The following is an 18895-nucleotide window of genomic DNA, read 5'->3' as shown; positions in this document are numbered from 1 at the left end:
ATGAGGTGGCGACTTGTCCAGGGTGTACCCCGCCTTCTGCCCGATTGTAGCTGAGATAGGCGCCAGCGACCCCAAAAGGGAATAAGCGGTAGAAATTGGATGGATGGATGGACATGCATATCTACATATACTGTATTGTATGTATATGTATATATATATGTATTATATATATATATATATATTTATGTATATGTATCCATATATGTATATATTTATGTATGTGTGTGTATATCCATCCATCCATTTCCTACCGCTTATTCCCTTTTGGGGTCGCTGGCGCCTATCTCAGCTACAATCGGGCAAAAGGCAAGGTACACCCTGGACAAGTCGCCACCTCATCGCAGGTGTGTATATATACATATATATGTATTATATGCGTATATATATATATATATATACATATATATATATATATATATATATATATATATATATATATATATATATGTATATATATTCAGTAGGGAAGGGATTCTTGGGTGGATCTCGTGTGAAAAGGTGTGGGGGTAAATCATTTTGCAGTGCAGTTTTCTGAAAATTATGGAAAGTGGCTTTCTCCATAGCAAGAGACCCTGTGGTCAAAGTTGGAACTGCCACAAAACACATTTGAAGGTATTTAACACTCTACTTCCATTTAAAGTAAACAAATGAATCCCCTTCCTCAAATATACCAAATGTCACATTTTCACCTTTTTAAAGAACTTTTCATGACATCATCACAGATTTGAGTGATGAAATAAGACAAGTTACATCATTTTGAAGAACTTTTGATGACATCATCACGGATTTAAATGGTGAAATAAAACAAGTTACATCATTTTGAAGGACTTTTGATGACATCATCTCAGATTTGAGTGGTGAAATAAGACGTGGATAACTGTGACATCATTTGATCAAAAGCTATTTATTGGCTTGAAATAAAAAACATATTTGGGAAAAAAAAGTACTGTAAGGACAAAAAAGTCCACCTTGCGGGTTTTTTAAAGAACTTCTTTGTCTTCAAAAAGGCACAGCAGCTTGACAAAAATAAAGAATTCTTAAAGCAAAACTGCTGACTCAGACTGGGGGTACGATGGGGTGAGGGGTGGGGCGCACCCCCACCTCACATGGGTAAGGAGGTCTCTGCAGGACCGAGGTCACGACTGGCAGCGGCTGCTTGTCCCAAACTCCCTGAAAGAAAGTTCTTATTTATGTCTCACAGTCCCTGAAAGAAAGTTCTTATTTATGTCTCACAGTCCCTTAAAGAAAGTTCTTATTTATGTCTCACAGTCCCTTATAGAAAGTTCTTATTTATGTCTCACAGTCCCTTAAAGAAAGTTCTTATTTATGTCTCACAGTCCCTTATAGAAAGTTATTATTTATGTCTCACAGTCCCTTATAGAAAGTTCTTATTTATGTCTCACAGTCCCTTATAGAAAGTTCTTATTTATGTCTCACAGTCCCTGAAAGAAAGTTCTTATTTATGTCTCACAGTCCCTTATAGAAAGTTCTTATTTATGTCTCACAGTCCCTTATAGAAAGTTATTATTTATGTCTCACAGTCCCTTATAGAAAGTTCTTATTTATGTCTCACAGTCCCTTATAGAAAGTTATTATTTATGTCTCACAGTCCCTTATAGAAAGTTATTATTTATGTCTCACAGTCCCTTATAGAAAGTTCTTATTTATGTCTCACAGTCCCTTATAGAAAGTTATTATTTATGTCTCACAGTCCCTTATAGAAAGTTATTATTTATGTCTCACAGTCCCTTATAGAAAGTTCTTATTTATGTCTCACAGTCCCTTATAGAAAGTTATTATTTATGTCTCACAGTCCCTTAAAGAAAGTTCTTATTTATGTCTCACAGTCACTTAAAGAAATATATTATTTATGTCTCACAGTCCCTTATAGAAAGTTCTTATTTATGTCTCACAGTCCCTTATAGAAATATATTATTTATGTCCCAAACTCCCTGAAAGAAAGTTCTTATTTATGTCTCACAGTCCCTTATAGAAAGTTCTTATTTATGTCTCACAGTCCCTTATAGAAAGTTCTTATTTATGTCTCACAGTCCCTTAAAGAAAGTTCTTATTTATGTCTCACAGTCCCTTATAGAAAGTTCTTATTTATGTCTCACAGTCCCTTAAAGAAAGTTCTTATTTATGTCTCACAGTCCCTTATAGAAAGTTATTATTTATGTCTCACAGTCCCTTATAGAAAGTTATTATTTATGTCTCACAGTCCCTTATAGAAAGTTCTTATTTATGTCTCACAGTCCCTGAAAGAAAGTTCTTATTTATGTCTCACAGTCCCTTATAGAAAGTTCTTATTTATGTCTCACAGTCCCTTATAGAAAGTTATTATTTATGTCTCACAGTCCCTTATAGAAAGTTATTATTTATGTCTCACAGTCCCTTATAGAAAGTTATTATTTATGTCTCACAGTCCCTTATAGAAAGTTATTATTTATGTCTCACAGTCCCTTATAGAAAGTTATTATTTATGTCTCACAGTCCCTTATAGAAAGTTCTTATTTATGTCTCACAGTCCCTTATAGAAAGTTATTATTTATGTCTCACAGTCCCTTAAAGAAAGTTCTTATTTATGTCTCACAGTCACTTAAAGAAATATATTATTTATGTCTCACAGTCCCTTATAGAAAGTTCTTATTTATGTCTCACAGTCCCTTATAGAAATATATTATTTATGTCCCAAACTCCCTGAAAGAAAGTTCTTATTTATGTCTCACAGTCCCTTATAGAAAGTTCTTATTTATGTCTCACAGTCCCTTATAGAAAGTTATTATTTATGTCTCACAGTCCCTTATAGAAAGTTCTTATTTATGTCTCACAGTCCCTTATAGAAAGTTATTATTTATGTCTCACAGTCCCTTAAAGAAAGTTCTTATTTATGTCTCACAGTCACTTAAAGAAATATATTATTTATGTCTCACAGTCCCTTATAGAAAGTTCTTATTTATGTCTCACAGTCCCTTATAGAAATATATTATTTATGTCCCAAACTCCCTGAAAGAAAGTTCTTATTTATGTCTCACAGTCCCTTATAGAAAGTTCTTATTTATGTCTCACAGTCCCTTATAGAAAGTTCTTATTTATGTCTCACAGTCCCTTATAGAAAGTTATTATTTATGTCTCACAGTCCCTTATAGAAAGTTATTATTTATGTCTCACAGTCCCTTAAAGAAAGTTCTTATTTATGTCTCACAGTCACTTAAAGAAATATATTATTTATGTCTCACAGTCCCTTATAGAAAGTTCTTATTTATGTCTCACAGTCCCTTATAGAAATATATTATTTATGTCCCAAACTCCCTGAAAGAAAGTTCTTATTTATGTCTCACAGTCCCTTATAGAAAGTTCGTATTTATGTCTCACAGTCCCTTATAGAAAGTTCTTATTTATGTCTCACAGTCCCTTATAGAAAGTTATTATTTATGTCTCACAGTCCCTTATAGAAAGTTATTATTTATGTCTCACAGTCCCTTAAAGAAAGTTCTTATTTATGTCTCACAGTCCCTTAAAGAAATATATTATTTATGTCTCACAGTCCCTTATAGAAAGCTCTTATTTATGTCTCACAGTCCCTTATAGAAATATATTATTTATGTCCCAAACTCCCTGAAAGAAAGTTCTTATTTATGTCTCACAGTCCCTTATAGAAAGTTCTTATTTATGTCTCACAGTCCCTTATAGAAAGTTCTTATTTATGTCTCACAGTCCCTTAAAGAAATATATTATTTATGTCTCACAGTCCCTTATAGAACGTTCTTATTTATGTCTCACAGTCCCTTAAAGAAATATATTATTTATGTCCCAAAGTCTCTGGAAGAAAGTTCTTATTTATGTCTCACAGTCCCTTATAGAAATATATCGTTTATGTCCCAAAGTCCCTGAAAGAAAGTTCTTATTTATGTCTCACAGTCCCTTATAGAAAGTTTTTATTTATGTCTCACAGTCCCTTATAGAAAGATATAATTTATGTCCCAAAGTCCCTGAAAGAAAGTTCTTATTTATGTCTCACAGTCCCTTATAGAAAGTTCTTATTTATGTCTCACAGTCCCTTATAGAAAGTTATTATTTATGTCTCACAGTCCCTTATAGAAAGTTATTATTTATGTCTCACAGTCCCTTAAAGAAAGTTCTTATTTATGTCTCACAGTCACTTAAAGAAATATATTATTTATGTCTCACAGTCCCTTATAGAAAGTTCTTATTTATGTCTCACAGTCCCTTATAGAAATATATTATTTATGTCCCAAACTCCCTGAAAGAAAGTTCTTATTTATGTCTCACAGTCCCTTATAGAAAGTTCTTATTTATGTCTCACAGTCCCTTATAGAAAGTCCTTATTTATGTCTCACAGTCCCTTATAGAAAGTTCTTATTTATGTCTCACAGTCCCTTAAAGAAATATATTATTTATGTCTCACAGTCCCTTATAGAACGTTCTTATTTATGTCTCACAGTCCCTTAAAGAAATATATTATTTATGTCCCAAAGTCTCTGGAAGAAAGTTCTTATTTATGTCTCACAGTCCCTTATAGAAATATATCATTTATGTCCCAAAGTCCCTGAAAGAAAGTTCTTATTTATGTCTCACAGTCCCTTATAGAAAGTTTTTATTTATGTCTCACAGTCCCTTATAGAAAGATATAATTTATGTCCCAAAGTCCCTGAAAGAAAGTTCTTATTTATGTCTCACAGTCCCTTATAGAAAGTTCTTATTTATGTCTCACAGTCCCTTATAGGAAGTTCTTATGTCTCACAGTCCCTTATAGGAAGTTCTTATGTCTCACAGTCCCTTATAGAACGTTCTTATTTATGTCTCACAGTGACAGATATTATTTATGTCCCAAAGTCCCTGAAAGAAAGTTCTTATTTATGTCTCACAGTCCCTTATAGAAAGTTCTTATTTATGTCTCACAGTCCCTTAAAGAAATATATTATTTATGTCCTAAAGTCTCTGAAAGAAAGTTCTTATTTATGTCTCACAGTCCCTTATAGAAATATATCATTTATGTCCCAAAGTCCCTGAAAGAAAGTTCTTATTTATGTCTCACAGTCCCTTATAGAAAGTTCTTATTTATGTCTCACAGTCCCTTATAGAAAGTTCTTATTTATGTCTCACAGTCCCTTATAGGAAGTTCTTATGTCTCACAGTCCCTTATAGAACGTTCTTATTTATGTCTCACAGTGACAGATATTATTTATGTCCCAAAGTCCCTGAAAGAAAGTTCTTATTTATGTCTCACAGTCCCTTATAGAAAGTTCTTATTTATGTCTCACAGTCCCTTAAAGAAATATATTATTTATGTCCTAAAGTCTCTGAAAGAAAGTTCTTATTTATGTCTCACAGTCCCTTATAGAAATATATCATTTATGTCCCAAAGTCCCTGAAAGAAAGTTCTTATTTATGTCTCACAGTCCCTTATAGAAAGTTCTTATTTATGTCTCACAGTCCCTTATAGAAAGTTCTTATTTATGTCTCACAGTCCCTTATAGGTAGTTCTTATGTCTCACAGTCCCTTATAGAACGTTCTTATTTATGTCTCACAGTGACATATATTATTTATGTCCCAAAGTCCCTGAAAGAAAGTTCTTATTTATGTCTCACAGTCCATTAAAGAAAGTTCTTATTTATGTCCCACAGTCCCTTAAAGAAAGTTCTTATGTCTCACAGTCCCTTAAAGAAAGTTCTTTTTTATGTCTCACAGTCCCTTAAAGAAATATGTTATTTATGTCCCACAGACCCTTAAAGAAGGTTCTTATTTATGTCTCACGGCCCCTTATGGAAAGTTCTTATTTATGTCTCACAGTCCCTTATAGAAAGTTCTTATTTCTGTCACAGTCCCTTAAAGAAAGATCTTATGTCTCACAGTCCCTTAAAGAAAGTTCTTATTTATGTCTCACAGTCCCTTAAAGAAAGATCGTATTTATGTCTCACAGGCCCTTATAGAAAGTTCTTATTTATGTCTCACATTCCCTTAAAGAAAGATCTTTTTCATCTCTCACAGTCTTTTAAAGAAAGTTCTTATTTATGTCTCACAGTCCCTTAAAGAAAGATCTTATTTATGTCTCACTGTCCCTTGAAGAAACATATTATTTATGTCTCACAGTCCCTTACAGACATTTCTTATTTCTGTCACAGTCCCTTAAAGAAAGTTATTATTTATGTCTCACAGTCCCTTATAGAAAGTTCTTATTTATGTCCCACAGTCCCTTATAGTAAGTTCTTATTTATGTCTCATAGTCCCTTATAGAAAGTTCTTATTTATGTCTCACAGTCCCTTATAGACATTTCTTATTTCTGTCACAGTCCCTTAAAGAAAGTTATTATTTATGTCTCACAGTCCCTTATAGAAAGATCGTATTTATGTCTCACAGGCCCTTATAGAAAATTCTTATTTATGTCTCACAGTCCCTTAAAGAAATATCTTTTTCATGTCTCACAGTCTTTTAAAGAAAGTTCTTATGTCTCACAGTACCTTATAGAAAGTTCTTATTTATGTCTCACAGTCCCTTAAAGAAAGATCTTTTTCATGTCTCACAGTCTTTTAAAGAAAGTTCTTATGTCTCACAGTCCCTTAAAGAAAGATCTTATTTATGTCTCACAGTCCCTTAAAGAAATATCTTATTTATGTCTCACAGCCCCTTAAAGAAAGTTCTTATGTCTCACAGTCCCTTAAAGAAAGATCTTATTTATGTCTCACAGTCCCTTAAAGAAAGATCTTATTCATGTCTCACAGCCTTTTAAAGAAAGTTCTTATGTCTCACAGTACCTTAAAGAAAGATCTTATTTATGTCTCAGAGTCCCTTAAAGAAAGTTCTTATTTATGTCCCACAGTCCCTTAAAGAAAGTTCTTATTTATGTCTCACAGTCCCTTAAAGAAAGTTCTTATTTATGTCTCACAGTCTCTTATAGAAAGTTCTTATTTATGTCCCACAGTCCCTTAAAGAAAGTTCTTATTTATGTCTCACAGTCCCTTAAAGAAAGATCGTATTTATGTCTCACAGGCCCTTATAGAAAGTTCTTATTTATGTCTCACAGTCCCTTAAAGAAAGATCTTTTTCATGTCTCACAGTCTTTTAAAGAAAGTTCTTATGTCTCACAGTCCCTTAAAGAAAGTTCTTATTTATGTCTCACAGTCCCTTAAAGAAAGATCGTATTTATGTCTCACAGGCCCTTATAGAAAGTTCTTATTTATGTCTCACAGTCCCTTAAAGAAAGATCTTTTTCATGTCTCACAGTCTTTTAAAGAAAGTTCTTATGTCTCACAGTACCTTAAACAAAGATCTTATTTATGTCTCACAGTCCCTTAAAGAAAGTTCTTATGTCTCACAGTCCCTTAAAGAAAGATCTTAATCATGTCTCACAGTCTTTTAAAGAAAGTTCTTATGTCTCACAGTCCCTTATAGAAAGTTCTTATGTCTCACAGTACCTTAAAGAAATATCTTTTTTATGTCTCACAGTCCCTTATAGAAAGTTCTTATTTATGTCTCACAGTCCCTTATAGAAAGTTCTTATTTATGTCTCACAGTCCCTTAAAGAAAGTTCTTATTTATGTCTCACAGTCCCTTAAAGAAAGATCGTATTTATGTCTCACAGTCCCTTAAAGAAAGTTCTTATGTCTCACAGTCCCTTAAAGAAAGATCTTATTCATGTCTCACAGTCTTTTAAAGAAAGTTCTTATGTCTCACAGTCCCTTAAAGAAAGTTCTTATGTCTCACAGTCCCTTAAAGAAAGTTCTTATGTCTCACAGTCCCTTAAAGAAAGATCTTATTTATGTCTCACAGTCCCTTAAAGAAAGTTCTTATTTATGTCCCACAGTCCCTTATAGAAAGTTCTTATTTATGTCTCACAGTCCCTTAAAGAAAGTTCTTATTTATGTCTCACAGTCCCTTATAGAAAGTTCTTATTTATGTCCCACAGTCCCTTATAGAAAGTTCTTATTTATGTCTCACAGTCCCTTAAAGAAAGTTCTTATTTATGTCTCACAGTCCCTTATAGAAAGTTCTTATTTATGTCCCACAGTCCCTTATAGAAAGTTCTTATTTATGTCTCACAGTCCCTTAAAGAAAGTTCTTATTTATGTCTCACAGTCCCTTATAGAAAGTTCTTATTTATGTCTCACAGTCCCTTATAGAAAGTTCTTATTTATGTCTCACAGTCCCTTAAAGAAAGTTCTTATTTATGTCTCACAGTCCCTTATAGAAAGTTCTTATTTATGTCTCACAGTCCCATATAGAAAGTTCTTATTCATGGACATGAAGTCTAGTCTGCTGGTGCAGGACTACAATATAGCCCAGGGAGGTGTGGACAGGAAGTGGCTGAGCCAATCACAGGCCACTATACTGAACAGGTCATACGATGTTACACAGTGTTGTCATACAGTGTTGCACATTACGTAATGTTACACATTGTAATATTATGTTACGCATCATACTACGGTACACTTTGTTTTACAGTGTGTAAGACATTATTTTACGATGTTACATGTTGTCATACCATGTCACACCTTGTCATATGATGTTATACGTTGTCATACAAATGTACCCGTTGTTATACAATGTTACACATCATACGATGTTACACATTGTTGTATGATGTTGAACATCATGATGTTATACGTTGTCATACAATGTTACACGTCATATTGTGTTACAAGTTGTTATACAATGTTACACGTCATATTACGTTACACGTTGTAATACAATGTTACACATTCTTGCCCGATGTTACACGTCATATTATGTTACACGTTGTTATACAATGTTACACATTCTTGCACGATGTTACATGTCATGTTATGTTACATATTGTTATACGATGTTACACGTTGTTATACAATGTTACACGTTGTTATACAATGTTACACATTGTTATACAATGTTACACGTCATATTTTGTTACACGCTTCCCGATGTTACACGTCATATGTTACACGGCATACAACATTACATGTCATATTATGCTACATGTTGTTATAGAAAGTTACACATTCTTGCACAATCTTACACGTCGTATGTTACACGTCACACAATGTTACACGGCGTATTTTGTTACAAATTGTTATACGATGTTACACGTCATATTATGTTACACATTGTTATACAATGTTACACATTCTTGCACGATGTTACACGTCATATTACGTTACACGTTATTATACAGTGCTACACGTCATACAATGTTACACATAGTTGCACGATGTTACACGTCATATTATGTTACACGTTGATATACAATGTTACACATTCTTGCACAATGTCACACGCCATATTACGTTACACGTTGTTATACAGTGCTACACGTCATACAATGTTACACATTCTTGCACGATGTTACACGTATTATGTTACACATTGTTATACAATGTTACACATTCTTTTCACGATGCTAAACGTTATGTCACACGTTATACAATGTTACACGTCATATTTTGTTACACATTATACGATGTTACACGTCATATTATGTAACACGGTATACAATATTACACGTCATATTATGTTACACGTTATACAAAGTTACACATTCTTGCAGGATGTTACACGTCGTATTATGTTACACATTGTTATACAATGTTACACATTCTTGCACGATGTTACACGTTATGTCACACGTTATACAATGTTACACGTCATATTTTGTTACACATTATACGATGTTACACGTCATATTATGTTACACAGTATACGATATTACACGTCATATTATGTTACCCGTTGTTATACAAAGTTACACATTCTTGCACAATGTTAGATGTCATATTATGTTACACGTTATACGGTGTTACACAGCATATTTTGTTACAAGTTGTTTTACGATGTTACGCGGCATATTATGTTACACGTTATACAATGTTACATGTCATATTACGTTACACGTTGTTATACAGTGCTACACGTCATACAATGTTACACATTCTTGCACGATGTTACACGTCGTATTATGTTACACATTGTTATACAATGTTACACATTGTTGCACGATGTTACACGTTATGTCACACGTTATACAATGTTACACGTCATATTTTGTTACACATTATACGATGTTACACGTCATATTTTTGTTACACATTATACGATGTTACACGTCATATTATGTAACACGGTATACGATATTACACGTCATATCATGTTACACGTTGTTATACAAAGTTACACATTCTTGCACGATGTTACACGTCGTATTATGTTACACATTGTTATACAATGTTACACATTATTGCACGATGTTACACGTTATGTCACACGTTATACAATGTTACACGTCATATTTTGTTACACATTATACGATGTTACATGTCATATTATGTTACATGGTATACGTTATTACATGTCATATTATGTTACACGTTGTTATACAAAGCTACACATTCTTGCACAATGTTACATGTCATATTATGTTACACGTTATACGATGTTACACAGCATATTTTGTTACAAGTTGTTTTACGATGTTACGTGGCATATTATGTTACACGTTATACAATGTTACATGTCATATTATGTCACACGTTGTTATACAATGTTACACATTCTTGCACGATGTTACACGTCATATTATGTTACACGTTGTTATACAATGTTACACAGCATATTTTGTTACAAGTTGTTATATGATGTCACACGTTGTTATACATCATATTATGTTACACTGCATATTATGTTACACATTGTTATACAATGTTACGCTTCATATTGTTACACGTTATACAATGTTACACATTCTTGTACAATGTTACACGTCATATTATGTTACACGTGATACACTGTTACACGTCATATTTTGTTACACGTTGTTATATAATGTTACATATTCTTGCACGATGTTACACATCAAATTATGTTACACGTCACACGATGTTACACGTCCTATTATGTTACACATGATACACTTTTACACGTCATATTTTGTTACACGTTGTTATATATTGTTACATATTCTTGCACGATGTTACACATCAAATTATGTTACGCGTTACACAATGTTTCACGGCATATTTTGTTACAGGTTATACAATGTTACACAATGTTACACGTCCTATGATGTTACACAATGTTGAAATGTTGGCTGCTGCTGAAGGTGCATATACAAACCCCATTTCCATGTGAGTTGGGAAATGGTGTTAGATGTAAATATAAACAGAATACAATGATTTGCAAATCCTTTTCAAGCCATATTCAGTTGAATATGCTACAAAGACAACATATTTGCAAATAATCATTAACTTTAGAATTTGATGCCAGCAACACGTGACAAAGAAGTTGGGAAAGGTGGCAATAAATACTGATAAAGTTGAGGAATGCTCATCAAACACTTATTTGGAATATCCCACAGGTAAGCAGGCTAATTGGGAACAGGTGGGTGCCATGATTGGCTATAAAAGCAGCTTCCATGAAATGCTAAGTCATTCACAAACAAGGATGGGGCGAGGTAAGCAAAGGAATTTAAGGATTTTACCATCCACGGTCCGTAAAATCATCAAAAAGTTCAGAGAATCTGGAGAAATCACTGCACGTAAGCCATGATATTATGGACCTTTGATCACTCAGGCGGTACTGCATCAAAAGCTGACATCAGTTTGTGAAGGATATCACCAGATGGGCTAAGGGACACTTCACTGGTTGCTACATCTGTAAGTGCAAGTTAAAACTCTACTATGCAAAGCGAAAGCCATTTATCAACAACACCCAGAAACGCCACCGGCTTGGCTGGGCCCGAGCTCATCTAAGATGGACTGATGCAAAGTGGAAAGGTGTTCTGTGGTCTGACGAGTCCACATTTCAAATTATATTTGGAAACAGAGGACGTGGTGTCCTCTGGAACAAAGAGGAAAATAACCATTCGGATTGTTCTAGGTGCAAAGTGTAAAAGCCAGCATGTGTGATGGTATGGGGGTGTATTAGTGAACAAGGCATGGGTAACTTACACATGTGTGATGGTATGGGGGTGTATTAGTGCCCAAGGCATGGGTAACTTACACATGTGTGATGGTATGGGGGTGTATTAGTGAACAAGACATGGGTAACTTACACATGTGTGATGGTATGGGGGTGTATTAGTGAACAAGACATGGGTAACTTACACATGTGTGATGGTATGGGGGTGTATTAGTGAACAAGACATGACTAACTTACACATGTGTGATGGTATGGGGGTGTATTAGTGAACAAGACATGACTAACTTACACATGTGTGATGGTATGGGGGTGCATTAGTGAACAAGACATGACTAACTTACACATGTGTGATGGTATGGGGGTGTATTAGTGAATAAGACATAACTAACTTACACATGTGTGATGGTATGGGGGTGTATTAGTGAACAAGACATGGGTAACTTACACATGTGTGATGGTATGGGGGTGTATTAGTGAACAAGACATGACTAACTTACACATGTGTGATGGTATGGGGGTGTATTAGTGAACAAGACATGACTAACTTACACATCTGTGATGGTATGGGGGTGTATTAGTGCCCAAGGCATGGGTAACTTACACATGTGTGATGGTATGGGGGTGTATTAGTGAACAAGACATGGGTAACTTACACATGTGTGATGGTATGGGGGTGTATTAGTGAACAAGACATGGGTAACTTACACATGTGTGATGGTATGGGGGTGTATTAGTGGTCAAGACATGACTAACTTACACATGTGTGATGGCATGGGGGTGTATTAGTGAACAAGACATGGGTAACTTACACATGTGTGATGGTATGGGGGTGTATTAGTGAACAAGACATGGGTAACTTACACATGTGTGATGGCATGGGGGTGTATTAGTGAACAAGACATGGGTAACTTACACATGTGTGATGGTATGGGGGTGTATTAGTGAACAAGACATGACTAACTTACACATGTGTGATGGTATGGGGGTGTATTAGTGCCCAAGGCATGGGTAACTTACACATGTGTGATGGTATGGGGGTGTATTAGTGAACAAGACATGGGTAACTTACACATGTGTGATGGTATGGGGGTGTATTAGTGAACAAGACATGGGTAACTTACACATGTGTGATGGTATGGGGGTGTATTAGTGCCCAAGACATGACTAACTTACACATGTGTGATGGTATGGGGGTGTATTAGTGAACAAGACATGGGTAACTTACACATGTGTGATGGTATGGGGGTGTATTAGTGAACAAGACATGACTAACTTACACATGTGTGATGATATGGGGGTGTATTAGTGAACAAGACATGGGTAACTTACACATGTGTGATGGTATGGGGGTGTATTAGTGAACAAGGCATGGGTAACTTACACATGTGTGATGGTATGGGGGTGTATTAGTGAACAAGACATGGGTAACTTACACATGTGTGATGGTATGGGGGTGTATTAGTGCCCAAGGCATGGGTAACTTACACATGTGTGATGGTATGGGGGTGTATTAGTGAACAAGACATGGGTAACTTACACATGTGTGATGGTATGGGGGTGTATTAGTGAACAAGACATGGGTAACTTACACATGTGTGATGGTATGGGGGTGTATTAGTGAACAAGACATGGGTAACTTACACATGTGTGATGGTATGGGGGTGTATTAGTGAACAAGACATGGGTAACTTACACATGTGTGATGGTATGGGGGTGTATTAGTGAACAAGACATGGGTAACTTACACATGTGTGATGGTATGGGGGTGTATTAGTGAATAAGACATGGGTAACTTACACATGTGTGATGGTATGGGGGTGTATTAGTGAACAAGACATGGGTAACACACATGTGTGATGGTATGGGGGTGTATTAGTGAACAAGACATGGGTAACTTACACATGTGTGATGGTATGGGGGTGTATTAGTGAACAAGACATGACTAACTTACACATGTGTGATGGTATGGGGGTGTATTAGTGAATAAGACATGGGTAACTTACACATGTGTGATGGTATGGGGGTGTATTAGTGAACAAGACATGGGTAACTTACACATGTGTGATGGTATGGGGGTGTATTAGTGAACAAGACATGGGTAACTTACACATGTGTGATGGTATGGGGGTGTATTAGTGAACAAGACATGGGTAACTTACACATGTGTGATGGTATGGGGGTGTATTAGTGAACAAGACATGGGTAACTTACACATGTGTGATGGTATGGGGGTGTATTAGTGAACAAGGCATGGGTAACTTACACATGTGTGATGGTATGGGGGTGTATTAGTGAACAAGACATGGGTAACTTACACATGTGTGATGGTATGGGGGTGTATTAGTGAACAAGACATGGGTAACTTACACATGTGTGATGGTATGGGGGTGTATTAGTGAACAAGACATGGGTAACTTACACATGTGTGATGTTATGGGGGTGTATTAGTGCCCAAGGCATGGGTAACTTACACATGTGTGATGGTATGGGGGTGTATTAGTGAACAAGACATGGGTAACTTACACATGTGTGATGGTATGGGGGTGTATTAGTGAACAAGACATGGGTAACTTACACATGTGTGATGTTATGGGGGTGTATTAGTGCCCAAGGCATGGGTAACTTACACATGTGTGATGGTATGGGGGTGCATTAGTGCCCAAGACATGGGTAACTTACACATGTGTGATGGTATGGGGGTGTATTAGTGAACAAGACATGACTAACTTACACATGTGTGATGGTATGGGGGTGTATTAGTGAACAAGACATGGGTAACTTACACATGTGTGATGGTATGGGGGTGTATTAGTGAACAAGACATGGGTAACTTACACATGTGTGATGGTATGGGGGTGTATTAGTGAACAAGACATGGGTAACTTACACATGTGTGATGGTATGGGGGTGTATTAGTGAACAAGACATGGGTAACTTACACATGTGTGATGTTATGGGGGTGTATTAGTGCCCAAGGCATGGGTAACTTACACATGTGTGATGGTATGGGGGTGTATTAGTGAACAAGACATGACTAACTTACACATGTGTGATGGTATGGGGGTGTATTAGTGAACAAGACATGACTAACTTACACATGTGTGATGGTATGGGGGTGTATTAGTGAACAAGACATGGGTAACTTACACATGTGTGATGGTATGGGGGTGTATTAGTGAACAAGACATGACTAACTTACACATGTGTGATGGTATGGGGGTGTATTAGTGAACAAGACATGACTAACTTACACATCTGTGATGGTATGGGGGTGTATTAGTGCCCAAGGCATGGGTAACTTACACATGTGTGATGGTATGGGGGTGTATTAGTGAACAAGACATGGGTAACTTACACATGTGTGATGGTATGGGGGTGTATTAGTGAACAAGACATGGGTAACTTACACATGTGTGATGGTATGGGGGTGTATTAGTGGTCAAGACATGACTAACTTACACATGTGTGATGGCATGGGGGTGTATTAGTGAACAAGACATGGGTAACTTACACATGTGTGATGGTATGGGGGTGTATTAGTGAACAAGACATGGGTAACTTACACATGTGTGATGGCATGGGGGTGTATTAGTGAACAAGACATGGGTAACTTACACATGTGTGATGGTATGGGGGTGTATTAGTGAACAAGACATGACTAACTTACACATGTGTGATGGTATGGGGGTGTATTAGTGCCCAAGGCATGGGTAACTTACACATGTGTGATGGTATGGGGGTGTATTAGTGAACAAGACATGGGTAACTTACACATGTGTGATGGTATGGGGGTGTATTAGTGAACAAGACATGGGTAACTTACACATGTGTGATGGTATGGGGGTGTATTAGTGCCCAAGACATGACTAACTTACACATGTGTGATGGTATGGGGGTGTATTAGTGAACAAGACATGGGTAACTTACACATGTGTGATGGTATGGGGGTGTATTAGTGAACAAGACATGACTAACTTACACATGTGTGATGATATGGGGGTGTATTAGTGAACAAGACATGGGTAACTTACACATGTGTGATGGTATGGGGGTGTATTAGTGAACAAGGCATGGGTAACTTACACATGTGTGATGGTATGGGGGTGTATTAGTGAACAAGACATGGGTAACTTACACATGTGTGATGGTATGGGGGTGTATTAGTGCCCAAGGCATGGGTAACTTACACATGTGTGATGGTATGGGGGTGTATTAGTGAACAAGACATGGGTAACTTACACATGTGTGATGGTATGGGGGTGTATTAGTGAACAAGACATGGGTAACTTACACATGTGTGATGGTATGGGGGTGTATTAGTGAACAAGACATGGGTAACTTACACATGTGTGATGGTATGGGGGTGTATTAGTGAACAAGACATGGGTAACTTACACATGTGTGATGGTATGGGGGTGTATTAGTGAACAAGACATGGGTAACTTACACATGTGTGATGGTATGGGGGTGTATTAGTGAATAAGACATGGGTAACTTACACATGTGTGATGGTATGGGGGTGTATTAGTGAACAAGACATGGGTAACACACATGTGTGATGGTATGGGGGTGTATTAGTGAACAAGACATGGGTAACTTACACATGTGTGATGGTATGGGGGTGTATTAGTGAACAAGACATGACTAACTTACACATGTGTGATGGTATGGGGGTGTATTAGTGAATAAGACATGGGTAACTTACACATGTGTGATGGTATGGGGGTGTATTAGTGAACAAGACATGGGTAACTTACACATGTGTGATGGTATGGGGGTGTATTAGTGAACAAGACATGGGTAACTTACACATGTGTGATGGTATGGGGGTGTATTAGTGAACAAGACATGGGTAACTTACACATGTGTGATGGTATGGGGGTGTATTAGTGAACAAGACATGGGTAACTTACACATGTGTGATGGTATGGGGGTGTATTAGTGAACAAGGCATGGGTAACTTACACATGTGTGATGGTATGGGGGTGTATTAGTGAACAAGACATGGGTAACTTACACATGTGTGATGGTATGGGGGTGTATTAGTGAACAAGACATGGGTAACTTACACATGTGTGATGGTATGGGGGTGTATTAGTGAACAAGACATGGGTAACTTACACATGTGTGATGTTATGGGGGTGTATTAGTGCCCAAGGCATGGGTAACTTACACATGTGTGATGGTATGGGGGTGTATTAGTGAACAAGACATGGGTAACTTACACATGTGTGATGGTATGGGGGTGTATTAGTGAACAAGACATGGGTAACTTACACATGTGTGATGTTATGGGGGTGTATTAGTGCCCAAGGCATGGGTAACTTACACATGTGTGATGGTATGGGGGTGCATTAGTGCCCAAGACATGGGTAACTTACACATGTGTGATGGTATGGGGGTGTATTAGTGAACAAGACATGACTAACTTACACATGTGTGATGGTATGGGGGTGTATTAGTGAACAAGACATGGGTAACTTACACATGTGTGATGGTATGGGGGTGTATTAGTGAACAAGACATGGGTAACTTACACATGTGTGATGGTATGGGGGTGTATTAGTGAACAAGACATGGGTAACTTACACATGTGTGATGGTATGGGGGTGTATTAGTGAACAAGACATGGGTAACTTACACATGTGTGATGGTATGGGGGTGTATTAGTGAACAAGACATGGGTAACTTACACATGTGTGATGTTATGGGGGTGTATTAGTGCCCAAGGCATGGGTAACTTACACATGTGTGATGGTATGGGGGTGTATTAGTGAACAAGACATGACTAACTTACACATGTGTGATGGTATGGGGGTGTATTAGTGAACAAGACATGACTAACTTACACATGTGTGATGGTATGGGGGTGTATTAGTGAACAAGACATGACTAACTTACACATGTGTGATGGTATGGGGGTGTATTAGTGAACAAGACATGGGTAACTTACACATGTGTGATGGTATGGGGGTGTATTAGTGAACAAGACATGACTAACTTACACATGTGTGATGGTATGGGGGTGTATTAGTGAACAAGACATGGGTAACTTACACATGTGTGATGGTATGGGGGTGTATTAGTGAACAAGACATGACTAACTTACACATGTGTGATGGTATGGGGGTGTATTAGTGAACAAGACATGACTAACTTACACATGTGTGATGGTATGGGGGTGTATTAGTGAACAAGACATGGGTAACTTACACATGTGTGATGGTATGGGGGTGTATTAGTGAACAAGACATGGGTAACTTACACATGTGTGATGGTATGGGGGTGTATTAGTGAACAAGACATGGGTAACTTACACATGTGTGATGGTATGGGGGTGTATTAGTGAACAAGACATGGGTAACTTACACATGTGTGATGGTATGGGGGTGTATTAGTGAACAAGACATGGGTAACTTACACATGTGTGATGTTATGGGGGTGTATTAGTGCCCAAGGCATGGGTAACTTACACATGTGTGATGGTATGGGGGTGTATTAGTGAACAAGACATGACTAACTTACACATGTGTGATGGTATGGGGGTGTATTAGTGAACAAGACATGACTAACTTACACATGTGTGATGGTATGGGGGTGTATTAGTGAACAAGACATGACTAACTTACACATGTGTGATGGTATGGGGGTGTATTAGTGAACAAGACATGGGTAACTTACACATGTGTGATGGTATGGGGGTGTATTAGTGAACAAGACATGACTAACTTACACATGTGTGATGGTATGGGGGTGTATTAGTGAACAAGACATGGGTAACTTACACATGTGTGATGGTATGGGGGTGTATTAGTGAACAAGACATGACTAACTTACACATGTGTGATGGTATGGGGGTGTATTAGTGAACAAGACATGGGTAACTTACACATGTGTGATGGTATGGGGGTGTATTAGTGAACAAGACATGACTAACTTACACATGTGTGATGGTATGGGGGTGTATTAGTGAACAAGACATGGGT

General features: G+C 36.9%; 1 protein-coding gene across 2 annotated transcripts in view; it reads right to left on the bottom strand.

Annotated features, from left to right (window-relative positions):
• Positions 1-885: 885 nt before the first annotated feature.
• Positions 886-18895, bottom strand: part of dbh (dopamine beta-hydroxylase (dopamine beta-monooxygenase)) — a 70572-nt gene continuing 52562 nt past the window's right edge. For both annotated transcript variants that reach the window (XM_061907286.1, XM_061907288.1), the window contains one exon: positions 886-1170. In XM_061907286.1, the coding sequence (XP_061763270.1) occupies positions 1103-1170 (68 nt within the window). In that variant the 3' untranslated portion in view covers positions 886-1102. The remainder of the gene's footprint in view (positions 1171-18895) is intronic.

Source organism: Nerophis ophidion, linkage group LG08, assembly GCF_033978795.1.
Source record: "Nerophis ophidion isolate RoL-2023_Sa linkage group LG08, RoL_Noph_v1.0, whole genome shotgun sequence".
Lineage (NCBI taxonomy): Eukaryota > Metazoa > Chordata > Actinopteri > Syngnathiformes > Syngnathidae > Nerophis > Nerophis ophidion.
The sequence above is the reverse complement of the archived record's forward strand: the minus strand, read 5'-3'. Positions and strand labels throughout refer to the sequence as shown.